Below are 26581 nucleotides of genomic sequence, written 5' to 3' on the forward strand. Positions count from 1 at the left end.
CCCTCCACTCGATCTGATGAACAAAAGGCAGAGAAACCCCACAGTGTTTGGGGGGTGGGGAAGGAGCCCAACCTTTATTCTCTGGGGGTGGACAGGGGAGGGCCAGGGCAGCCTGGGAAGCAGGAGGAGCCGGGGCCTTTCTACAGGTATGGTTTTTGTGACTAACCTGGAGGTAGCACAGGGCCTGGCATTCATAAGCACTGTCCGGTGCTAGCTCTTCTCTTTGGGGTCCTGAGCTCAGAGGCAGCTGAGAAGGGACCTTGGGGAGATCTGCAGTATTCCCTGTGTCTCCTGGGAAAGCCTCCAGAGGCATTTTTGTTTCAAGGTCACTGGAAGAATGGGTTTTGAGAGCCTCATTGATTGGGGGATAAACCGGTGCTGACTTGACACTCAACTGGAATCACCTCGCAGAACATCTGCATCCACAGCATATAAAAATGTTTTCCTTCTGGCATCCGCTTTTATAAGAATGTAATAACACATGCATAGCAAAAAGCAGTTCTATTTTTGGCTGGTGTGCATGGCCAGTGAGCTAACCCTGACCAGGTGGAGAAGGGGAGTCAGGGAATGTCAGTGGGGAACGGGCCCAGTATTTTTCCTGTTGCCCCTCCCGGTGGCCACATCACCTGCTCCCAAAGGAGAGTTCCAGGGCGTTTAGGGCAGAACCATCAGACCTACTCTCAAGGCATGAACCTCCCCTTGTGAGGATTTCTTCACCTGTCCCTCTCTCCCTCCGCCACTTCTGAGATCTCCCTTACTTTTGAGCTGCTCAGTGTAATTGTGAAAGAAATCTGGCCTTTGGGGTGCTGCTGATACTGTGAGACAAGGAAGAGACAGATCAATGGAAAGAATGAGTCAACCATGTGAGTTTGCCCTTATGATCAGGACCCTGTGCCAAGAATGCTGTCCTGACTCCAGTCCCCTGCTGTTTGTTCTGCTGGGTCCCTCACTTCTATCCTGGCCTCTGCCCTTTCTCTAGGCTTGCCAGGCATCGGATTGCCAGCCTCTCCGTGGAGCCTGGGATGGGACGGGCAGGATTATCTGCTTAGAGTGCTGTGGTGTTCATCCTTCTCCTCCCTCCCCCAACTTTTTATTATCAGTAATAGTTTTCCCCCTTCCAAAACAAAACAAAACAACCCACAGTTCTCCAAGCTTTCTTCACTGTGGGAAAAGAAACCATTTCTAGTGAAGAAGAGAGCTCATAAATCTAGTGGGTTTGTTTCCAACAGTTCCATTTTAAAATGGGTAGACATCATCCCTGCCCTTGCTCCTTATGTCTTCCCCTTCCACCTTCCAAGCAAAGTTGTTTCAACATATATTTGAATTCACATTCTTAGAGATTAGGGCTTATTCATCAAAAGTCTGTTCCAACCAATATTTGTAGCCCTGCAAAGTGTGACATGTTAGACCAGCGACCCTAGTGCACTGAGGTTAATCTTTTAGCTACATGTCTTTTGAGAAGACATTTTCTATCCTTGACCCACCTACTCCTTACTTCTTGGCATTTCCCAGCATCCAGCTTGGCCTGTCAAGGGCTCCTCCACAGGGGGCCTAACCTGTCTCTGCCTTTAAGAGTTTCCCAAAGTTTTCTGAAAATCCGTACTTCCAAGGAGTTTCCAAGCTTCCAAGGAAGCTTCCTTAATTCCTCTGAAGAAATAGTCACTGCATTGTGCTTTTCTTTTTTTCGGTCTTAGTGCCAGATGCCAGAACTGGCTCAGCCTGTAGAAGTTTTCTTTTTTGTTTTTTTTTGTTTTTGTTTTTGTTTTTGTTTTTTTGTTTTTTTGATTTTTTCTGTAGAAGTTTTCTAATGCCTCCTGTCACCCAGTGTAGGAGCCCTCCCACTGTCACTCCTGGCCAAGGAGAAGTCATCCGGAGCTCAAGGCGAGCCATCCCTGCTACGAAGCGCTCTGGTGTCCAAAAGTCCAGCCTGGACCTTCACCCCAGTCTTCCTGTCGTTTCTGACCAGCTGGCCTGGCTGGCTCTGCCCTCCAAGTGCTCCCACCAGGCCTTTCCTCCTCCACGCACCTGGCCTTCCATTGGACAGAGCAGTCCTATCCCTCACAAAGCCTCCTCGCTTTGGCGTTTAATACTCTGGGGCTTTTAGCCATTTGCCCTTCCGGAATCTTTTCAGATCTTGTACCATCCTGGCTGTGTTCACTTGTCCATGTTTCCTTAAAACACTGTATCCAGCACAGAGCTGAGACCATCACCGTACTGCCACTTAGAACAATGGGACCCAAGGACATTGGCCTTCTCAACCGCCATGGCTCACACACACACTGTTTGATCGGATTCACAGAGCTGCTCCAGATACCAAACACAGCCGCTACTGGGCATGGGTCACAGCTAACTGGCAGCACAGCCCTGGCTATAGCATCCTTTTCCCTATACCATATTGCATCTCTTGTAAAACTTGTAAGATAATAATAGGAGGAAGAAAAAGAGATGATCTAGTCAGCAAACTATAAACTGAATTGGTTGTTTTTTTAGCTCACAAATTATATGTGATCACTAGTGATCACTAGATTTGGGCGATCTGGCTGTGGAGTGCAGCCCCTGAAGGCTAACCCTATAAATCAATCAGTACATGATCTTTAAAGAACTCATCAGAGGCTCTGTCCTTACTGCAGGGACACAACTAAGTCATCTCTTCAGATCTGCTGTCCTTGAGCCATACACAGCACTGGCTCCAAGTCAAGCCAAGGAGTATTTATTATAAAATACTGTTTTATATAGGCCTCTCATGATGCATTTCTTTTTCTTTTTTTTTATTATAGCTTTTTATTTACAAGTTATATGTATGTGATTTTTCAGCATTAACAATTGCCAAACCTTTTGTTCCAGTTTTTCCCCTCCTTCCCCCCACCCCTTCCCCCAGATGGCAGGTTGACCAATACATGTTAAATATGTTAAAAGTATAAATTAAATACAATATAAGTATACATGTCCTGACAGTTATTTTGCTGTTCAAAAAGAGTCGGATTTTGAAATAGTATACAATTAGCCTGTGAAGGAAATCAAAAATGCAGTCAGAAAAAAATAGAGGCATTGGGAATTCTGTGTAGTGGTTCATAGTCATCTCCCAGAGTTCTTTCACTGGGTGTAGCTGGTTCAGTTCATTTCTGCTCTATTTGAGCTGATTTGGTTCATCTCATTGTTGAAGAGAGCCATGTCCATCAGAGTTGATCATCATATAGTCTTGTTGTTGAAGTATATAATGATCTCCTGGTCCTGCTCATTTCACTCAGCATCATGATGCATTTCTTAACCTATCTCCTGCCATTCCTATAAAAGTGTACCTCAGAACCCCAAATCTTGACTTCTGTCAGCTTGACGGGAGGTTCACCCAATAGAATGGGGTTCTCCCATGGATTCTTTTCAGTTGCATGTATAGGGCTGTCTACTATTGAGCCATATTCTTTCTCAGAAGATCATGGATTTTGAGACAAAAGGAAGGCAGTGAGCATTTAAGCATGTAATATGTGACACTGTGATAAGTTTTTTTTACAAATATCTCATTTGATCTTCACAGTTATCCTGGAAGTAGTTATTCCCATTTTATAGTTTAGAAAAGTGAGGTTTAAGTGGTTAAGCAGCTTGCTCAAGGTTACATATCTAGTATGAGACTGGCTTTGACCTAAGGACTTCCCAACTCCGGGAACACCATTTATCATTTCCATCTTACACTTGAGCCGACTGATGTTCGAATCTCAATGTAGAACTTAATGTCATCTTGTTTATTGCAACCTGTTGTCTCTCCCTGCAGGGATCTTTTCTAATCATGAGTCTCTCAGCCAGTACATTAGCTCTCTTTCCCCATTGTATGGTATCTCTAATTAAGTCTACTTTTCTTCTCCCCGTTCTAATTATTGATAAAAATGTTGAACGGAACAGCACCTTTGCTTATTTCCCCTTCTCAGAGATGACAGCAGTGGATCTGTGATCACACCTTCCAGTCTCTAGTACCCAGGAGGTAATTAGTCTGGGCCTAGAGACATAATTTCATTTGTAATACATAGCTTAGATTTTTTTGTGTTCATTATTACCAGGCAGAGGGAGCTGACTTGCCTTCTTGGTGAGGAAATAGAGTAGTCAGGGATAGGTGGAAGCTGAGGGAAAACGGCTAATTTCAAGCTTGGTATGAGTCAGTAATGTGATAGCATAATGTCATGGTAGGCAGAGGGTCCACAACTCAGAGGGTGGTGGTCCTGTTGTCCTCTGACAGCCTCTGACACTCTATAATACTGGCTCCCGTTAGATTTGCCATATTTTAGTAAGGACATAAATAAGCCAGACTATACCCAGAAGGCAGCTGGGATGGTAAGGAGGGCTGTCTTACAACAGTCAGCAATTTTATAGCAAAATAATTTTATAGTAGCATTTTTTAGTATCAGTTTTAGTAGTGAAGCATAGGAAACAGTGGGAGAATGATTAAACAAAGTATGATGCCTGAATGGAATGGCATATTAGAGTGCTGTAAGAAATAGTCAATATGATGAATGTGACAGCTCATGAACTTAGGCAAAATGAAGTCAGTAGAATCAGAAGAATATATATGACAGGATATACAAGAGCACAAGACTGTAAATGGAAGGAGCAGCAGTCACAGCAAAAGTTGAAATCAGATGCCTCGGGATTGCAGTGACCAGTTATGGCCATGAAGGGAAGGGCCTTTATTAGGCACTGACTGGGTGCTGAGCACAGGTGAGCCACCTAGACTAGCATCTCACAAGGGAGAAGGCCCTTAATAACCATCCTCAGGATTTTCTCAGAAACTTGAACTTCACATGACAAGGGGTCATCTCGATCTGATTTGACGACTGCTCTTCCATTTGGGAGTCAAACTGTGATATATCCACCCCAGCCTGTATTCCCCAACTTGGACTCTTTCTTCTTTCCCGGGTTTCATGGAAGGCATTGGGAAGTTTTGGTTTCAGGTCTTGCGATGTAATTCAACTTTTCCACCCATTCATTTTATGATTTTGAATCTAAGACTCTTTTTTTTCTATTTCCCCAACTGAGAATAGATTCCTCCCCTGCCATTACTTGTGACATGTCAACAGGGTGAGGGTACGCTCCAGAATGGTCCACTACCTGGCTTCCATTTGATGTCCCTGCAAATCCTGGAGTCAGGAACCCAAGGCCTGTTTTCTCTGTTGAGTTACATGATCACCCCTCTGGTTACTTAGGTCTTCCTAGAGGCTCACTGGTATTGAAGATGACCTCTTGGGTTCCCCCAGAACTTACTGACTCACAGATCAGACCCAGTATGAAAGCATTCAGGTTTGGCGGGGCTAGGGCTTCCCGGTCAGAAGGAGACCATTTTGAGGGAGCAGTCTCCAAAAAGTAGGTATTCTTCATTTCCCCCTTCCCTCTTCTGCCGGTCTCCTCGGCCTTCTTGGTAACATTGCAAAAGTGGAGGCGTGGAGCTAGCATTTTTACCCTTTGTGCCTCATCCCAAACCCAGACAAAACCCACTCCTGTGCCAGCCCTGATAGCACCCTTCCCTCTCTTGTGCCCCGTCCCAGCTCCCAAGGCTTCTTAGCTGATCTGTATAATGCTTGTGTCAGGGAAGGGGAAGATGGAGATGGTAGATTTTAGCCAGAAGGGCCTTTGAAGGGCATTGAGTCTGTAGCTGTCATTTTACAGAGTAAGGATACAAGTTCACAAAGCTACAGTAACTTGCCTGAGGGACAGGTAGCCAGCTGAAGTTTTGAGCTTGGGTCTTGTGACCCCAAAACTAGCCCTCTCTTCATTTAAGATTTGATCAATACCAGATCATTTGAATGGAAACTCTTATGCAGTAATTCTCAATTATATGGGGGCTGTCTGTATTTTTACAGATGGAGAAAGATGAAACCGTGTGTGACTCATCCCCACACATAGCCAACATCGGACGCCTGGTAGAGGTAAGCACGTGAAGGGTCTGCTTGGGTGCTGTTGGTTTGGGTATTCTCCAGGTGGGAAGCTCAAGTAGAGACGGCCATTTTGAGCAGGTGTTCCTTGGTGTTTGAAGCATTTCATCCACTCCTATGGCCACAGAGATAAAGAATCCCTAGTGACATTGTTAGATTTAAAACCTGTTTGCCATTTGGGGGCCCTTCACATGACTTCTCTAGAATCAAAAATTTAAGAGCTTGAGGCCTTGAGATGATCATTGAAAAGAGCTAGATGCAATGTTTATAAGTGCTTAATAAATACTTGTTCTTACCTTCCTCTTTGAAGAGATAATTCCTGCACATGTTTAACCTATATTGGATTACTTGCTGTTTAGGGGAAGGAAAATTGTGAAGGGAGAACACAAGGTTTTGCAAGGGTAAATGTTTTATCTTTGCATGTATTTAAAAAAATAAAAAGCTCTTATTGGTTTTTTTTAAAGATTAATATGCCAAAAAAAAAAAAAATAAAGAAATCATTTCATTCAATCCATTTTGCAGAGGAGGAAACTAGGGCAGGAAAAGCAATCTAGTCAGAATGGCAATTCTGAGAAGAGTACCCTTGCCTCTTTCCTTTCCTCCCCTTTCTCCAACTGCACAGCAACTTTAAGAGTTTTTGTACTTTTTGCTTTGGAAAATCTTTCCCCATCTATCTGGTTGTATGCGAGCTAGCCACATATGACAAAGTCACCTTCTCTTAGTATCATTTCCCCAAAGCCTTAGGCAGGCTCTTTTCCATGACCCCATGAGCTGCTCTGCCCTTGTTTTGTTGAATGCATGTGGAGCCTGAAGGTGCCAGGAGTGGTTCTTGGGATGAGAGCTGGTGACCACTTTAGAGTGACTCAGGCCAGGCCAGGGCTCTTCCTGCTCCTTCTGAGAAAGAGAAGAAAGAAAGGAGGAGAGCTGGTCCCAAATTTCCATTCAGCATATATTTATGGACTGTACACGCAGGCCCAACCTCCCATGACGGTCAGTGGTTTTCCCTTCCTGAGCCCTCATTTCCATTTCTCTAAAATGAAGGGACTGAAGTAAATGGATGCTGAGATCCCTTCAAGCTAGTTCTGGGTGCTGTGCTACTCTGCCAGCTATAGTTCAGTCTTAGTGACTGCGGGGGTTACAGGATTTGGGTGTAGGGTTCCTGGCAGGCTCTAAATAGGTTGTTGGCTCTGCCCATTGACCTTGGAAGGTGAGAAAAAGGCTTCCGTGTCTTGTGTGGGGGCCATTGATCATAGTGAGCCGTTACACAGAGAGATGGAATTGTAGGGGTGAAAAGTCTGGGTAAGCGGGGCTCTTCAAACTGCTGACCATGATTCCCAACTGACTCTTTTCCCTTCTCAGGATATGGAAAATAAAATCAGAAGTACACTGAATGAGATCTACTTTGGGAAAACAAAGGACATCGTCAATGGGCTCAGGTAACTCCTCCTCCATCTTTTTCTGAGCCCTTGCAGGTGTTGGTACTGTCCTACCTGGTCTCTTTAGCTCTTTCCATCTGTCCCAGGGCCTTGCTGGCTGCAGGTGAGTCAGGCTCAGGCCCAGCTGGTCAGTGTACCCCCGTGGGCAAGCCTCAGCCTAGAGTACTCTTCACCCAGATGCTGAGACTAATAGCAACATTAGCCACATTCACAAGGTCCTTGTGGTAGCAAGACAGCTAGTGACTAAACAAATAAAATTACTTCCATATTTGATTTCCCCGGATAGTACTGACCAGGGTAGGTAGGATTTGGACTGGGTCCTCAAGACTTACTCAAATCAATGCATTATAATATGAAAATGGAAAGAATAAGTTCCCTTTGCTCCATTTATCTCTCTCGGAATTTTCCAGTCCCTAGCTGGGAAATCCAGCCCCTCTCCTTCCGGCTCGAGGATTTTGTCTTGGCGACGTCCCTCCTGCTGGTTTAGAGGGACTTAGACCTCTCTGTGGTTAGGGGAGCTCCCTGGTGCCCAGCTTCCCTGGCAGGAGAGATTGCCTTTGGGAGCCTGCCCCAGCACTCCAATGCCCCCCGGGGAATGTGCCCGTGGTTCCTCTCCCTGATCTCCTGCCTCCTGGCAGGCCTCTGGGAAAGCCAGGGCGGGGCCGCTCGGCTCCAGGCAGCCCTGAGACCTCAGCAGGGGACGGGCCACGGCCGGGCCCCCCCGCCCCTCTCCTCCCCTGGCTCTCTGACCTCTGTATGTGTTTTCTGCCCTTCCTTTCTCCTTGGCTCCCCGCCGGGGTCTCTCCTCTCCCTCCTGTCCCTGGGCCCCTCTCGGCCGTTAGCTTCACTTGTTTCTGAACCACTCTCTGTAGATCTATTGACGCTATCCCTGACAACCAAAAGTTTAAGCAGTTGCAGAGGGAGCTTTCTCAAGTGCTGACTCAGCGCCAGATCTCCATCCAGCCCGATAACTAAGCCGATCCAGGTACCCGCCTGCCCGCCGCGCAGGGAGGCTCCTCACTAAACCCGGCGGTCCTTGCCTACAGCCACTAACCTCCCGGCCGCGGGGGCTGGCTAACCACGAGCCCTTAATCCTGCCGGCTCCCGGCGTGTCGTTGCCCTGTGTAACAACTGGACGCTCCGGGGTGGGGGGAGAGGGGTCTGTGTGTGTGTGTGTGTGTCGGGGGGAGTTGGGGAGGTTCCCCCATGCACCTGGCAGGGGAGTGGGATGTGCATGCGCAGGCCTGTCCAGGGGCCTGTCATTTCCACTCTAGTCAAAGGCCAGGATCTGGAAACGTGGCCATCTCTCAGTTGGGTATCGCTCTCAGCGAGGCGCTGCCCCCCGTTTCTGTGTCACAGAGCCACAAGAACATGGGGTCTGCAGTGGGAAGACATGGCTTCCTCTGGGGCTGCTGCTCTTTGGGGGGCTGTGACTTCTCCTGGGGCCTGAGATTCCCCACCCATAAGACGAGGGGTTCGGGCCGCTCCCAAATGTCGGCTGCAAAGAGGGAGGAGGGTGCCGGCTCAGCCCCGGGAGGGCTTAGCGTGGAGGCCGAGAGCCCGTCCCCCGACCCCGCTGCCGGTGCCTCCCAAAGAGCCATCAGCTGTGGAGGCCGGGCCCCTTGTAGAAAAAGCGGGCCAAGAATCGGGCCTACACTGTTCCCGCCCGGCCTCGGGGCAGCGCTGGTCTCAGAAAAGTGCCGCCATGTCTCTCAGCCCGGGTCAGGCCACAAGAAGGCCGGTGCCCTTAGTGCCTCCAGGAGCCCCGGCCGCAGCAGGGACCGATCCTGGCCTGGCCTCCCCCGCCCGCTCCCAAGGGCCCCGGGAGGGACTTGCTTGTTGGCGATGGCCAGGAAACCCAAGTGTCTGCATGGACACGGGCAGTGATTCCAGAGTCTGTGGGGGCACGGGGGGGGGGGGGACGGGCCTGCCCTAGCTCCAGGCTGACTCGGCTGCCGCTCCTTTGTGGCTTCCATAAGCTCCTAGGCTCCGGGAAGGCCAGCCCGGCACCTCCCTCTGGCAGCACAGGCTCCTCGGGAGCCGCAGTCGCCCACTCGGGGCTGCCGTTGGCAGTCGGTCACCATTGCTGCCCCCTGTCCCCAGGCTGCCCCTCTCCCAGCCCCTCAGACATGCATTGACTTGGACCATGAGCCCGGCCCCCGAGGCTTCCTACTTCCTTTTCCCTGGTGTTTCAGCCCAAGGCTAACTTGGTGGTCCCTCTGTGCCCCCTTCCCCCCAGTGGAGGTGGGCAGCCGAGCAGGGAAGGGACCGGGCCAGGCAGGCCCGGGTGCGGGGCTCTGAGCAGGGCAGCTGCAGCTTTTACACCTCTATCTGAAGCCGGGGTGCTCATGGAAAGTGGGGAGAGCGTGGGAACGGTCCCAGCCTGGCCCTTCCCAGCGGGAACTCGGGCTCAGCTCCGCTTGGGTGTTGTCAAGGTCGGGGCTTCTTGCCATAAAGCCTGCCCTGGTTCCGGGCCCTCTCCGGCACCCTGGCGGGCAGGCCCCCCGGGCAGTCGGGCTGCTGAGGCCTGGGAGCCTCTGTGGGCCCTTGAACCTCATGTGTGAGCCCATGGCCAGACACAAGAAGCTACCTCTTTACCTGCCCTGGGACTCTGGGAGTTTGTCCTACGTCAGGGACTCCCCGCTCTAAATCTGGAGTGCTCCGAGATCATCCCTTCCCCCTCATCCCTGAGGGAGGGTCTGAGAGTGGGGGAAGGGCTGCTGAGCCTTCTCTCCCAAGAGTGAGCACAGCTAGGAGACAAGGCGAGCCCTCCCAACCCCTGCCAGGACACTAATGGTCCTTCCTCTCCTGCTCCTGCTCCTCTCCTCTTCCTCCTCCTCCTGTCCTCCTCTTCCCTCCTCCTCTCCTGTCCTTTTCCTCCTCTCCCTCTCCCTCCTCCCTGCTCAGGTGTAGCCTAACCCAGAGCGTTTGTTTCTGCTTCCTCCCTGCAGGTCTGTGCAGACTTTTGCAGACAAATCAAAGCAAGAAGCCCTTAAAAACGACCTGGTGGAGGCTTTGAAGAGGAAGCAGCAAAGTTAAACTCGTCCTCCCGCTAACAAGCCGCGCTGTGCTCTCACTAGATTTCTTTCTTAGAGAACTCTGCCTCCGCCGCCCCTGTCACGTAACACCTGCTTCCGAGCTGCGCCATCCCTCCCGTGAATAAAGCTGTCGAAGCCTTCTCAGTCTGAGACCGACTTCCCGCCACATTGTCCCACGAGACCTTCCTTCTGGGTTTCCCCTGAGACCACGAGTTGTCGTTGGGCTGGTTATCTGTTCTGTTCTGGATTTCTCGTCTGTCTGTTGGGTTCTCCCCCGTGTCCTCTCTGCCCCCTCCCCACCCCCGCCCCCGGTCCATTTAGAGGCATCAAACACAGTCCATCCATCTGTCCGGGCCTGCCCTCCCACCTTTTGTTACATTGGTGTAAAAAATGTAAAACACAAAAAATTTATGAAATACTGTGGTGTGTGAAAGAGGAAAAACTGGAAGTCCCATTCCACGGGGATGTTGGGGTGGGGGTGGGGGGCCCCAAGAGGGATTGGTGAGGGAGGGGAGGCCGCTCTGAGAGGAGCCGAGGTGGGTCCTCAGCGTTGTTCTTTAGGCTCACCCCCAGTCCCAAGGAGACGCTATTTTCGGGGGAAGGGTGGGGGGAGGGAGCGGGAAATCTGCTTTACCGTTCTGCTCTTCTATCTAGCCTGAATCCAGGCGCTTTTCTGTCGATTTTTATGGAATGCAAAAAGGGTTTTTTGTTTTATTTTGGTTTTTTTTGTAAAGCTTAAATGAAAAAAAAATTAAATAAAATAAATCTACATCTTATACTTGAGCCTCCATACTTGAGAGAGAAAAAAAGAAAAGAAAATCATCTTTTTAAAAATAATAATAAAAAGAAACTGGGAAGCAGTAACCATCCACCTCCTCACTTGATTCCCTGGTCTTTCTCTCTATCCTGTGGATTATTCAGAGTTCTGTGCACCAGCATGGTGGCTTGGGCTGGGAGTCAGGGAGCGGTTCTGGAGCCCAGGCCAGGCTTGTCTGGGGCAGAATCTCCCCAGTTGGAACCCCACCCCCACCCCAGTGAACTCTGTGGAATGACAACCTTGCCACTAGCGGCCGCCGGACCTCCCCCTCCTCTTCCCCACTGTTGTCCCACGCTTGAAAAGTAACTCTTCCACTTTGGGAGGCGTGATTGGAAGCAGCTTTCTCCAGGCCTCTGGGATTCTTGCATAGGAGTCCGAGCTTGGAAGGGAACCCTAGAAACTTAATTCAAACACCCGCTGCAGAAGATACAGGCCCAGGGAGGTGACTCGTCTAACCCAGGGCTCTGGCTGCTCCACAAAGGCTACCCACGACGCCCTCCAGTCTGTCCCCTCGCTGGCGCCTGGCCCCTCCACCTTTTCCATAAATCTAAACTGTTAGAATCTAGATAAAGCTTGCAGCCCTTTGTCCTGAGGAAGAGTAGTCTGATGGGGCAGTTCTTGAGGATCGCCGTCTTCCTTTTCTAGACGCCCACTAACCGTTCTAATAGATTTTAGCGCGGTGTCAGGGATCGAACTTAAAGCTGACTGGCCTCTGCCCGACACATCCTTTCTCTTCCCTTGGAGATTAGATCCACTTCCGTCTCGGGGGTCCGGGGTCACCCTCTCCACGACCTTCCGAGATGGCCAGCGGATCCTCGGCAGTCGTACAGCAACTCTAAGAAGTCGCGGGTGTCCTGCGTGGCTTCTCGGGAAGAGCTAGAACTCGCTCGGCACCTGTGAGAGCCCCGCCAGCTACTTACGGCCCAGTCTGTGAGTCTGGACCCCCGTGTGCGTTTTGTCTGGGCCGGTTCTCAGGCCAGGGGGAGGCAAAGTTGAGAGAAAACATGCTCGTGATCCCCACGTCAGTACTACCCAGCCCTGCAGGGCAGCACGTCGGAGACTCGGAAACAAAGCGCCAGCGGGGGGGTCTGAGGGACCAGAGGGGGCTGAACCAGGGGCCGGGGAAGCAGCCGCGCCTCGTCTGTGAAGGTCTCCAGACGGGCAGGGAGGAGCTGCTCTGTACCCCCAGGACGAGGCCCCTTCCTGAATTGTGGAACTTCTGAAGAGGAGGAGGAAGGGGACGTCGGGCAAAGGAAGCGAGGATGTGGCGTATGTAGGAGGGGCGACACAGGAGTGGCCAGGTGGGGAAGGGAGTGGTAGGGGAGTAAAGGAGGCAATACCAGGCGGAAGAGGAATTCTGGAAAGGGAAGTTTCAAATCCTGCCTCAAACCTTTCCTAGGTGTGCCCTCGGTCTCCTCATCTGTAAAAGGAAATGGCGCGCTTCCCAGGGCTGCACTAGAAATAGTTCATGCATATATTTTGACCGTGTTTAACATATATTGGATTATTTGCCATCTAGGGGAGGGGATGAAGAGAGGGGGAAATTGGAAGACAAGGTTTTGTAAGGATTGATGTTGAAAAATTATCCTGGCATATGTTTTCTTTAAATAGCTTTTTATTTACAAGTTATATGTGTGCGTAATTTTTCAGCATTGACAATGGCCAAACCTTTTGTTCCAATTTTTCCCCTCCTTCCCGCACCCTCTCCCCCAGATAGCAGGTTGACCAATATATGTTAAAGTATAAATTAAATACAATATATGTATACATGTCCTTACAGTTATTTTGCTGTACAAATAGAATCAGACTCTGAAATAATGTACCATTAGCCTGTGATAAGCAATGTTCATCCATCTTCAAAAGGACCGATGCCTTGACTTACAAATGAATTGGATTGAAGTGAGGCAGTTCACGAACTCCTCAGTCTCAGTCTTTTCCAGAATCATCAAAGTCCAGTGATAAGGCGAGATCAAGATGACCGGTGATGGCCCAGGATGCAGTGGGTGACTGATGTCATCGAGGTCTGATCAAGCTCTAATAATAGCACTCCACAGCACCTGCTTCGGCCGCCATCGTGGCCATCAGAACAAATGGTTCTCATCGTCCCGTTCCTCAGAGGAAGTCTTCACGTGCTCGCGTTGACCTCTGACTCACTGATGGATTTGAGACTTCTCAGCATCTCAACCTGCTTTACCCCTTCTGCCAAGAGGATTTATGGGGGATTGGGGGGAGAACCACAAGTGAGAGCTGTTTGTCAGATGGACAGCAGAGATAGATAAGCAGCCAAGTGCTATGCAAAAAGAATACTCGGGTCACATGTCAAGAGTGGAGGAAGGAAAAAATAACAGTTCTAACGTTCTCAGATCTATTTATCCAGCCCTCGCCTCTCTCGTAACTTCCAATCCTACAACTATTTATCTAGCCCTCACCTCCCTTGTAACTTCCAGTCCTACATCTATCCAGCCCTCATCTTTCTCGTAATTCAGTCTTACATCTCTAGCTACCTCTTAAACATCTTGAACTGTCCTGTAGACATCTTTAAGCGCAACATGTCCAAATTCTATTTTTCCCCTAAAACCATCCCTTCTTCTGAACGTCCTCCTTACTGTTTAATGCTCCCAATCACCTGGGCTCACAATCTTTGTGTTGTCCTCAAGTGTCTTATTCCTTGTATCCAATCTGCTCCCAAAGATCTGTCAATTCTACCTTCAAACATCTTTCATGCATATATATATATACATTCCCTTCCTCCTTCCCTCATTACTTCACATCTGGATCATTACAAGATTCTCCTGGTTGATCTCCAGGTCTCATCTCTTCCCTCTCTAATCCATCCTTCACTCAGCTGTCAAATTGATATTCCTTATTTATGGGTCTCATCGGCATCATCCCCTATTCAATAGGCTCCCTCCAGGATTAAATGGATTGCCTCCAAGATCAAATAGAAAATCCTCCGATTGACTTTTAAAGCTCTTCACAGCCTAATCCCTTCCCACATTTCCAATCCTCTTTTTCCTTGGCTATCCCTCTTGCCTCCTCTCTGTCCAGCCGGTTTTTCTGGCTTCAAGACCCAGCTAAAAATCCCCCCCTTCTGCAAGAAGACTTTCCCAGTTCCCCTTAATATTTGTGCTTTCCATTTGAAACCATTTCATATTCTGTTATCTGTATTTGGATATTGTGGTTGCAGATCCAAGCTTCTCTACCTGACCTATGAAATAGCCATTCCAATCCCCCAGATGTGTGTGCTCCACACTGGACACTATCCTTGGTTCTGGTCATAAAGAGGGAAAATAGGTGAAAATAAAGCCTGGGCCATCAAGAAGCTGGTGCTCTAGGGGAGGAGGTCCACAACGCAGCATGTTCCCAAAGAGAAAACACAGGATACATACAACATAAATGCAAGAGAATTTTGGTAGAGAGTGGACATTAATGGGCAACTTGGGAAGTACCTTTGTAAAAGTTACGTGCAAAGATACATAGTGTGATGCTCTGAGAAGGAGGGGATGAGCACAAATAGTAATGGACGTTGGGATTCTAACTCTAACGTAGCCTGATGCTTAAGAGCCCCTTCTTGGGATTATTTTCACTTCTGGGACAAGGCTTCCCTGGAGGAGACGGCACACAAACTGATCCTGAAGGATGTGGGATTCTGAGTCTCAGAGGCAAGGAACAGGTGCATCCTGAACGTGGGAAACAGCATGTACAAAGGAGGGGATATGGAATATCCTGCACAAGGGGCAGAAAATCAGGCCAGTTGGGCTGGAGCAGAATGTGAAAGGAGGAGGAAGGCACCCCTGCTTGTGCCTTCCTTCCCTCCCAAACATTGATATACAGTTATTTTTCAATCATGTCCGACTCTTCATGACCCCATTTGAGGTTTTCTTGGCAAAGAAGCTGGAGTGGTTCCCCTTTTCCTTCTCCAGCTCATTTTATAGATGAGGAAACTGAGGCAGACAGGTGACTTACCCAGAGCTAGTTCTGAACTCAAGCCGAGTCTTCCAGACATGGGCTCTATCCATCATGGTGTCCTCCTTCCATACTACCTTCTTTGCATATACTCATTTTAGCTTTAGGGTGACTATATTATTAGTACTTCTTATATTATTTATATAATTATTTTTTCTATTATGTGAAAAGGCCGTCTACAATAGGTATCTCACTCTCTTCTTAGTCCTTTACGAACTGGCTTCTGACCTTATTCCATCAAAATTACCTTTTCCAAAGTAATTAATGATCTCTTCAACCAATCCAATGGCCTTTTCTCAGTCCCTATCTATCTTCCTTGACTTCTGTGCAGCCTCTGATGCTGCTGATCACTCTCCTCCCTCAGACTCTTCTCTCTAGGTTTTCAGGACACCCCTCGCTCCTGGTTTTTTTCTTTTTTAAAGAAACAAGGTCCTCTTTCTTATCTGACCACTTCTCATCTCCTTTGCTTGATCTTCCAGAGCATGTCTTCTCACCATAGGTGTCCCTCAGGTCCTCTCCTGGCCCCCCTGCTCTTCTCCTCCTACATTGCTTCTTCTGTTGATCTCATCAGCTCCCATGGATTTATTGGTCATTTCTATGATGATTCTCAGTCTACCCAGCCTGCCTCAATCTCTCTGCTGACTTCCAAATTAAACATCTCCAACTGGATGTCCAGTAGACATCTCAAACTCACCGTGTCCAAAATGGAACTCGTCTTTCCTCCTAAAGCATCTCTCCTCCTCCCCTTCCTATAACTATGGAGGGCACGGCCATCCCCCCAGTCCCTCAGGCTCCCAGCTTGGGCATCCTCCTGGATCCCAACCCTACAACGCCATCCCCCCGGAGTCCCTCTGGATCCCTCACCCCACATACCCACGCTTGTCCCTACACTTTTGCACCTAATTCCCTTCTCTCCTCCGACCCCGTCTCCATTCTAGAGAAGGCTCTCACCCCTCACATCTGGACCGCTGCAATAGTGCTGGTGGGTCTCTCTGCCTCAAATCTCTCCCTGCTCCAATCCATCCTCCATTCATTCACCAAGAAATTTTCTGAAAGCCCAGATCTGCTTCCACTCAATAAACGGCAGTGGCTCCCTATAGCCTGCAGGATCAAATATAAAACGCTCTGTTTGGCTTTCAAAGTGCATCAGAACTTAGCCCCTCCCTACCTTACACCTACTCCCCCACATAAACTCTTTGATCCACTAATACTGGACCCTCCATCTCTTAACTCCAGACATTGTCTTTGGAATTCTCCTTATGCCTGGAACACTTTCCTTCCACCAATACAACTACCGAACTCCCTGACTTCAAATCGCAGCTAAAACCTTCCCCAAACCCTCTTAACCCCAGTGCCCTCCCTCTGTTCATTATTTCCTATTTATCTTTTGTATAGCTTGCTTTCTATATATTTGTTTGCATGCCGTCTCCCCCATTGGCTCCTTGAGGGCAGGGCCTGTCTTTTGCCTCTTTGTATCCCCAACTTACCTAGTACGGTGGCTGGCACATTAATAGGAGCTTAATAAATGTTTATTGGCTTAATTATATGAACTTGTTATATTAGAATGTACTTAGTTTACTTTTTTAAAAAAGTACTTAGCTACTTAAAAGTATAAATTTTTCATTCTTCATACTAGAAGATATATTCTTTTCATACTTTATACTATAGTACTACAAATATAGTACTATATTTGTACTAGTATTTCTGATGCCTAAGATAGTTCCTGGCAATGGTAGGCATTTTCTAAATAATTGTTGATTGATTAAGAATGCTGGGAAATGATATCATAAACAAGTTAGAGGAGAATGGAAAATTTTACCTGTCAGAACTATAGATAAGGGAAGAGTTTATGACTCAAATAAGAGATCAAAAGGATTGTAAAAAGTATACTGGATAATTTTTATTATGTTTTTAAAATAATGCATTAAATTATGTAAATGTGTATTAAAAAGTTTTTACACAAATAAAACCAATGCAGCCAAAATTAGAAAGAAAGCAGGAAACTGGAAAAGATTTTTTACAGCAAATTTCTCTGATAAAAACCTCATTTTTCAAATATATAGAGAATTGAGTCAAATTTATGAAAATAAGACATATTCCTCAATTGGTAAATCCTCAAAGGAAATGAACAGGCAGTTTTCAGAAGAAGAAATCAAAGCTATCTGTGATTATGTGAAAAAAATGTTGTAACTCACTATTGTTTAGAGAAATGTAAATTAAAATAATCTGAGATACCTCAGATTATTTGGAAATAAGACTTATTTGGAAATAAGTCCAAAGGGCTATAAACTGTATTCCTCTTGATTTAATAATGCCAATGCTATATCTATATAGATCAAAGAGATAAAGAAAAAAGGAAAAGGATCTATATACAGCTCTTTTTGTGGTGGGAAAGAATTGGAAATTGAGCGGGTGCCCATCATTTGGAGAATGGCTGAACAAATTGTGGTATATGATTATATGATTGTGATGGAATATTATTGTGCTAGAAGAAATGAAGAGCAAGATAGTTTCAGAAAAACCTGAGAATACTTCGGTGAACTGATGCAAAGTGAAGTAAACAGAAGCAGGAAGATTAAAACGAGGATCAATTGTGAAAGTTAACTACTCTGATCAATACAAAGATCCAAGAAAATTCCAAAAGACTAATGATGATTATATATCTCTAGAGAGAGAACCGATGAACTCATGAGTGTAGACTGAAATATAATCTTTTCACTGGTTTTTTTTTTTTGCTTGTTTATTTTTTAAACAATGTGGCTAATTTGGAAATGTGTTTTGCATAATTTCACATGTATAATAAATATCATATTGCTTATCTTCTCAATGGAGGAGAAGCTGGAGGGAGGGAGAAAATTTAGAACTTAAATTTTTTAATTTTAAAAATAAGTTATATATATGTTTACCATGTTTAACATATTTTGGATTATTTGCCACTTAGGGGAGGGGATGAGGAAAAGGGGGAGGAAATTGGAGCACAACATTTTGCAGGGGTTAAAGCTGAAAAAAAATATGCAATATATATTGAAAAGAAAAAACTTTACTAAAAAATAAGTTAGAAATTTTAAGTAATTTTTTTAATTTTAAAAAATAAAAGAAAGCTGGGGATGTAAGCTAGAGCCAGACTGTAAAGACCTTTAAATGCCAGGCTAAAGAATTCATTTTTTATCATAGGGTCAATAGGGAACCCTTGAAGGTTCTTAAACCAGGAATTGACAAGGTCACATTTTATCTTAAGAAGCCCCTTGTGGTGGCTGTGCAGGGTGTTTTAGATAGATAAGGGAGAACACGGGGCCCTTTTCAGTTCAGTTGTGGGGACAGTGCCTGGAGCCTCCGATTTTGCCCCGTCTGCAGCTGAGACTGGCGTATAACCTGGAGGGCATTCCCAGAAAGGGCTGGGACCCACCAGATGTGGTTTTCAAGGGCTGGGCTCCTCCGAAGTTTCCTTTGGGAGGTACATACCACAGAGACAGAGCAAGCTCATTCCCAATCAAGGCTTTTACCCGGTGTAACTGCAAGGAAACCAGCCCGGCTGAGCCAGGTTTTCCAGTCGACGGGTGTTGGGAAGTAGGCTCCAGGCTGGTTTGCGGTTCCAGAGACACTGAGGAAAATTCCAAGACATTTGGAATCCACCTTCATTTGATCATCTTGACTGGGCAGTCCTCAGGCAGCCAGGCCGGGAAAGAAGAACTTTAGCACTCAGAACCAGAAGGATCAGAGATTTTAATCCAAGGGGCTCGTTTTTCAGAGGATATTGAAGATCCCAAAAAAGGGATCCTGCATGTCTAAATTCAGTATTTGCTTGTTGATTTATTGATTAGTTTATAGTTTATTAAACACCAGCTATGTACCCAGCACAGTACCAGGCCGTGAGATGGAAACTATAACCATCACCAAATTCCTATTTTCTTTTTTTCTTTTTTTTTTTTTAATAACTTTTTATTGATAGAACGCATGCCAGGGTAATTTTTTACAGCATTATCCCTTGCATTCACTTCTGCTCCGATTTTTCCCCTCCCTCCCTCCACCCCCTCCCCCAGATGACAAGCAGTCCTTTACATGTTAAATAGGTTACAGTATATCCTAGACACAATATATATATGCAGAACCGAACAGTTCTCTTGTTGCACAAGGAGAATAGGATTCAGAAGGTAGAAATAACCCGGGAAGAAAAACAGAAATGCAAGCAGTTTATATTCATTTCCCAGTGTTCTTTCTTTGGGTGTAGCTGCTTCTGTCCATCCTTGATCCATTGTAACTGAATTAGCTCTCTTTATCGAAGAGATCCACTTCCATCAGAATACATCCTCAAACAGTATTGTGGTTGAGGTATATAATGATCTCCTGGGTCTGCTCATTTCACTCAGCATCAGTTCATGTAAGTCTCGCCAGTCCTCTCTGTATTCATCCTGCTGGTCATTTCTTACAGAACAATAATATTCCATAATATTCATGTACCACACAAAATCCTATTTTCTAGGAAAGTTGCAATGCATGTTTTAGTATATATGGGAATCTTTCCTCTGGCTTTGAGCTTATATTAGGACTTCTGGGTCAAAGGTTTTTGAGCCTAGTTCTCATAGGATAATTTGCCCAGTGATTGCATTGCTGACTGATGGGCCGTGAGAAAGACCCTGCTACTGAGGGCTCTGAAAGCAGTTAAGCTACAAGTCTGGCTTGAAGAGCTGTCTGGGAAAAGGGCTCATCTAAACCCTCTCAGTCCTCCCTCCACGCCCAGTGCTTCCCTAATCTGCCCCATTGAACACTGGGGCATCTGCGGCTGGTTAGCATTGGGCTGAATGTTTACCCAGAGGCCTCGAGGATCTTGCCATTTCAGCTCAGAAGAAAACCAAGGTCAGAGGGAGGAAGAGGCGGGAGGGATGAGTAGAATTCCCTTGCCTGGATGTTGGGAGCCCTCTGGCCAAAACGGAAGGGTGCGTTGTCTTAGATGGAACTTCAGAAAGTCCAGGTTCACATAAATAACCAGACAGAATATTGGGCTGATGAGCGGCTCAGAGACTGTTCCTGATGGTGGGATGGGGAAGAAGGGCCAGCCCAAGGCTCCCGTCCAGTCCTGACCTCCAGGGCCAATGGGGAAATGAACAGGGGGCCCAGAACCGCTTCAAAGGCACCTGGTCCAATCAAGTCATGGCTAAGAGAGCTAGGAAGGGAAGACATGACGAGAAACAGATGGTCCTGGCTTGGTGGTCACAGGGCCTGGACTGGGATCCTGACCGTTGCCACTTGGGTTACATTGTGCAAGTTTTATCTGAAAATGATGAAAGAGAAATATTCCCTTCAAATTCCAAGATTCTGTGGCCTTGTGGCTTATCCTGATGCTTCCAGTGGGAGAAAATCCCAGAGGAGGGGGATTAGCCCACCTCAGAACTAGGGATGGTGTGGTCAAAAGAGCAGTGAGGGCTAAAGAGCCAGATTCAAATTTACTCACAAGGAAACTTGGGTTTTTTAACTTCTCGGGTCAAAATGTTGAAGAGATGGAGTTCAATGAGGATGGTTTAAAATCTAGATTAGAGACTGTGCCATACCAAGATTATATAAAGTACTTGGAGAAGGGGTTTAGTATGTAGAAGACTGTGCAAAAATATTTGTAGCAGCCCTTTTTGTAATGGCAAGAAACTGGAGACTGAGCGGATGCCCATCAGCTGGAGAATGGCGGGTAAACTGTGGTATATGAATGTTATGGAATATTATTGTTCTGTAAGAAATGACCGGCAGGATGATTTCAGGAAGGCCTGGAGAGACTCACATGAACTGATGCTGAGTGAAATGAGCAGGACCAGGAGATCATTGTACATGACAACAGCAAAATTATGCAATGATGATTCTGATGGACGTGGCTCTTCTCAGCAATACAATGATCCAATTACCTACCATGTAGGGGACAGGATAAGGGGAAAGGAGGGGAAAAAATTAGAACACAAAATTTTGTAAGGGTGAATGTTGAAATTTATCCATATATATTTTGAAAATAAAAAGCTTTTTAATAAAAAAAAAACACAATCCAAGACAATTCCAATACACTTGGGATTGTTGTTGTTTGTCAAAGAGAACCATTAGGATGGAAAATACCATCCATATCCAGAGAGAGAACCATAGAGACTGAAAGTGGATCAAACATAGTATTTTCACCTTTTGTTTGTTTTTCTTTCTTGTGCTTTTTTCCCTTTTGGTCTGATTTTCCTCACACATGACAAATATGGAAATGTTTAAAATGATTGTATATGTGGGAAAAAAAATAAAAACAAAAACACCCTAGACTATCAAAAGATCTAGATGTGAGTTCCAGCTCAGTCATATAACTCTGGACTTCAATTTGCCCCACTGAAAAATGAGGATGATAAAGCTTGCCCTCCTTGGGTTAAAAAAAATGACAAAAAGGCAGCATGGGAGAGAAAGTAGACATTCTGCTTGGCCCCCAAGGACAGAACTAGCAGGGGTGGGTGGAAGGTGGAAGGTTTTTATTGGTTTTTTTTCCCCACATATACAATCATTTTAAACATTTCCATATTTGTCCATTTCATCACCAAACGCAAGGACAATTTCCTAATGCTCAGTGAATGAGATTCTGTGGTTCTCTAAATGAGTAATTTCTTGTAGCCCCCCTCCTGGTTATTTCCCTTCATCTTATTTTTTAGTGTGTCTCTTCTCTCATAAAGGGATCCTAGAAAAATCAGGGAGAGGAAAAACTTGGGAAAGAGGGGAATGGAGTGTGCAATTATTCGGTGCCGACTAGGTGCCAGCTGGGCATCTGGGGGGAGGAGTAAGTGCTGATCCTGGAGACAGGAAGATCCAAATTCAGACCCAGGCTCAGACACTTATTAGCTGCACGACTGTTGGGCAAGGTGCTCCAACCCCTGTCTGGAGACTGCCATGTCAGGGTGGAGGGGCTTGGTGGCTCAGTGAGACTATGGTTACTCTGTGCAGGGTTACTCAAGGTGGATCCAGCACAGCGGAGGGCTCTGAGCAAAGCAAAAGGAAAAAATGGTGACCTATTGGAGAAGGAAATGGCAAACCCCTTCAATATCTCTGCCAAAAAATAGGAAAAACAGTCTGTGGGGTCTAAGCAAGTGGAGGAATAATAACAAAGAGCCAGGCCCTGTAGTTACACAGTTAACAGGGACTGTTTAGATAGTGCCTTAAGATTTGCAAAGATTTTCACCAATATTATCTTATTTGATCCTCACAACAACCCTGGGAGGCAGTCCTGTTATTTTACAGATGAGTAAACTGAGGCTGACAGAAGGGAGGTGACTTGCTGAGGCTCACACCGCTAGTATTTGAGACAGAATTCGAACTCAGGTGTTTGGACTCCAAGTGGTATGGGAGCTGGCCAGCTGCCTGCAAAGACAAGAATCAAAAGTCCCTGCCTTATGTCTTATCAGAAAAGTACATTTCCGTCTGTCCCCAGGAAGAAGGGACTGCCCCATGGACGTCAAGGTGAGAAGGGACCTCCTTCATTTGACAGGTGGGGAAACTGAGGCCCAGAAAAGCGATCACAGGACTTAGTGCTGGATAGACTCTTGGGTTCAATTCCCCAATTTTACAGATTGGGAAACAGGCCTGGAGAGAGGAAGTGATTGGTCGGGGGTCACTCACATGGTGGGTCGCAGGGCCCAGGCTGGACCGTTGGCGGCCAGAGGGCTTTGGGCTGTGGGACAGCACTTGGCAGGGAGCTTGTTGAAGAATTAGAGAATCTGTGACTCAAGGAGCGGTCAGCGCTGGGTCGGGGCCACGGGGCTCTCTCTGCAGGAAGCTTTAGACCTCTCCAGCGAATTCCGCTTCCCACCCACACCACAAAGCCTTCGTCGAGCAGGTCTCCTGGGAGGAGGAGGAAGGCAGGGGGAGGGCAGCAAGGTGGACAGCCCCGGAGTCAGGAGGGCCTGGACTCACAGGCAGCCCCGGACACTCGCTAGCTGTGTGACCCTGGGCCAGTCACTTAGCCCCGATTGCTCCCCCCCCATACACATGCAGAAAGGAAGCTCCATTTCTCCCCAAAACCTGGGTGAGGGAGGATGACCAAGGCTGGAGAAACAAATAAGACCTAGAAGTGGGTAAACAGGTGGGTGGCCTAGTGGCTGGAGCCCTGGGGCCCGATTCAGATCCTGCCTCGGGAGTTTCCTAGTTGGGACACTCGCCAACCTTCCCCCGCCTCCGTTCCCCCCAGCAGAGCTGTTCGAATGAAATACTATTCGTGCAGCCCTTACCGCCGTCCGGGGCACTTAGTGAATCGTTCGTTCCCATTTACAGCCGGAAGGGACCTTGGGATCTGACCTCTTCGGGTCCCAGATGAGCTAAGGGAGGGAGGTCTTAAGAGAGGAAGACCTCGCTGAGGTCTCCCTAGTTGGGTCACAGTCGGCGCCTTCCCCGGCCCGGGACTGTCCCGCGAGCCCTTTTCTCGGGACCCGGTCCAGGTCTGAGGGAAGAAGGAACGGGACCGGGAGTCGAGGGAAAACCCTGGGAAAATAAATGACTTTCCCTTTTTGTGACAAATAAATGACTTCTACTTTTGCTCATAGATCTAGAGCTGAAAGAGCTCTTGGAGATCATTAACGCAACGAGGCTGGCAGAAGACACAGTACGGGGAACGCCAGCTTGGAGATCTGCGGCCCGGGTTCAAATCTGCCGCTGGGTGAGCCCAGGCAGATTGCTTAGCTTCCCAGAAACCCAGTTTCCCCCTCTGTAAGAAGGAAGCAGAAGGCCTCTGAGGTCCCTTCCAGCTCCAGGATCCCAAGTCAGTTCACGCCTCTCAGACTCAGTTTACCCAATTATAAATGAGCAGGCTCGGACCAGGTGGCCTCTGACTTGCTCTCAAAGGCTGGGGGGGACGGGGGGGAAGGGGGTACTCTGTCAATTATGGCTCCCGCAGGGGAGCCTCCGCCCTTGGCAAATTGTTGCCTTAAAGGAACACGGAGGTGCCCCACCCCCACCCCCAGTTCTTAGTTCTGTCAAGAGCCTTTGCCCGGGTGGGAAACCAAGCCTGGAGCGGTCACTGGGAGGGGCCGGGCCCGGGTGTCCAAGCGCGGGCTTTCCCAGGCCTGGGGTGCCCTCTAGTGGTCTGGGCCGCACACCCAACGAATTGATCACTAGGTGGGCTCCATCCCTGGAGGGAACAAAAGGTCACAAAATCTCAGGGTTTAGAGGTCACCTCCCCAGAGAACCCCAGTCTCACAGGTGGAAGGGATCTCAGGGTCCTGAATGAAGATCTATTCCAGTCGGGCAAGACTCTTTAAAAAACATTATCCCGTTTTGCCCTCCTAAAAACCTTGGGAGACGGGTGCTGTCGTTATTCCCATTTTACAGATGAGGAAACTGAGGCAGACATTTGCTAAATCACTCGCCCAGAATCACACAGCTGATAAAAGTCTTCCCGACTCCAGATTCAGCAAACGGAGATTCTCTGCAACATACTTCATGCACAATGCACATGTATGTTCCCATATGTACACATACATACAACATATAGGTATAGATACACATCTACGTGACAAATACTATCTGTATATATGCTTTCGAGTTTGCAATGTTCTTTCCAGATCTAACATAATAGTCTGGGGAGATAGATGCTATCATTCCCATTTGTCAGATAAGAAAACTGAGGACAGAAATTAAATGACTTGCCCGCGATCACTCAGCCAGAAATTTCCCACTGGGGCATCTGAACCCCATCATTCCTGGTTCCTAGCCCAGCACTTCGTGCCCCACAAAACATTCCCTGTAAATGGCCGACTCTCTCCATCTCTCCCCTCCACCATGTCTCTGTCTCCCTCCCCCACTCCCAGACCCATCATTGGAAGGGGAAGATGGGGAAGAAAGCAGATCAGCAAGACGAATGATGGCTGTTTCCCTTTTGAATGGCCGCTCTTTACGCAAGTGTCTGATGGGGAAGAGTCGTGGATCCCGAGCGCGACAGGACCGCTTTGCACCTGCCTTAGAGATGCACCGGTGGGTCCGGATGCTCTTTGGGGCTGTGCAGGGGCAGCTTCTGCTTGGAGGATTGCCTTCTCAGTGACTGCCGGACATGGTGTCCCCAGGGAGACTGGCCTTTCTCTTCCAGAGTCTCACCAGCCATGTATTCTTTGCAATATTCTAAAACGTGTAATTTCGGATTTGTTTATCATTTTGCTTGAATAAATGGGTTTTGTTTGCTATTTGTGATGGTCTTTTGTGTAATTGCTGCTTTCAGGAAGGCTGAGTGGGAGTTAGGGCTGCTATCCCCTTAAAAACCAGTTGGAATGGGGCAGCTCGGTGGTGCAGTGGGTAGAGCACCAGCCCTGAAGTCAGGAGGACCTGAGTTTGAATCTGGCCTCAGACACTTATGACCCTGGACTAGTCACTGAACCGCACTGCCTCAGCAAAAATCCAAGAAAATTGTCTAGAATACTAAGTCTTCAAGTCACTTACCTAGGACCACACAACCAGGATATGCTGGAGGTGAGATTTGAAGCCCAGCTGCCCTGGCTCAAATGCCATCTCTCCATCCAGGACGCCACCCTGTCTTTTGGGGGATCTATGTCCTGTATCTGTACACGTTTTTTCTCTCTCAATGGAATATAAGCTCCTTGGAGGCAGGACTTCTCATTTCTGGACTTTTCTATGCAAGCCTGGTGACTAAACTTAGTAAATACTTTTATTGACATTTTCCATGCTCCAAGGAGCTCAAAACTCCAACATTTTGGGCAAATGGTGCCTCATCCCACAGAGATAATCCTAAACTTTGCTACTATGGTCATAAGAACCCCACAATCCTGGAACTGAGGGAGACCCCAGAGGTGAGGTGTCCCCAAACAGGAATCATCTCGGCCATCCGTCTGGCTTTGTTTGGAGCAGCCCCTCCGATCCCTTTCCATAGGCCCTTCAGATATCTGGCGGCCAGAGCATTCGAGGACAGCCACGGGGGGAACTTTAGATGCACTGCTGAGCTTGCAGCCGGAAAAACCTGTGTTCTCACGTGGCCTTGGTTGCTTATTAAAGCTCATACACCAGCATGTCCAGGACACTTTTATCTGAACGAGACCCAACATCCTGATCCCAAGATCGGGCCAACAATCCCAGGTGCCCCAGGAGATACTCTCAGAGTAAGAGGCCACAAAGAGGGAATTTTCTTCCAAGCCCGCCTCAATTTGCTCTTCTGTAACTTCATCTGGAGATGGATCTGGTGGCCCCTGAAGTTCTTTCCCCCTCTGGGCACAAGACGCCTCACGGCCCTTCCAGCACACAGCCCTGTGAGCTCTGGCCGCCCGGCTGAGTCAGGGCTGAGCCCGGTCTGATGTCCAGATGCAAGAGGCCGACGGAGCCCAGGGTCGCTTCTCCCTCTGCTGAGCACGCTGAAAGCTCCGGGGGCCTCTGGAGGATGCTGATCCTGAGTCAGAAGGGATTGCCTCAAGGTCA

At 47.6% G+C, this 26581-nt stretch overlaps 1 protein-coding gene across 3 annotated transcripts in view; it reads left to right on the plus strand.

The window, feature by feature from the left end:
* CAPZB (capping actin protein of muscle Z-line subunit beta) overlaps positions 1-11165 on the plus strand; it is a 169502-nt gene extending 158337 nt beyond the window's left edge. For 2 of the 3 annotated variants that reach the window (XM_051988380.1, XM_051988378.1), the window contains exons 7-10: positions 5844-5909; positions 7275-7351; positions 8224-8336; positions 10303-10401. In XM_051988380.1, the coding sequence (XP_051844340.1) occupies positions 5844-5909; positions 7275-7351; positions 8224-8326 (246 nt within the window). In that variant the 3' untranslated portion in view covers positions 8327-8336; positions 10303-10401. Of the gene's footprint in view, positions 1-5843; positions 5910-7274; positions 7352-8223; positions 8337-10302 lie in introns of all 3 variants that reach the window. The other variant, XM_051988379.1, reaches the window with a different exon arrangement.
* The last annotated feature ends 15416 nt before the right edge of the window (positions 11166-26581 follow it).

This window comes from Antechinus flavipes, chromosome 3 (assembly GCF_016432865.1).
Source record: "Antechinus flavipes isolate AdamAnt ecotype Samford, QLD, Australia chromosome 3, AdamAnt_v2, whole genome shotgun sequence".
Lineage (NCBI taxonomy): Eukaryota > Metazoa > Chordata > Mammalia > Dasyuromorphia > Dasyuridae > Antechinus > Antechinus flavipes.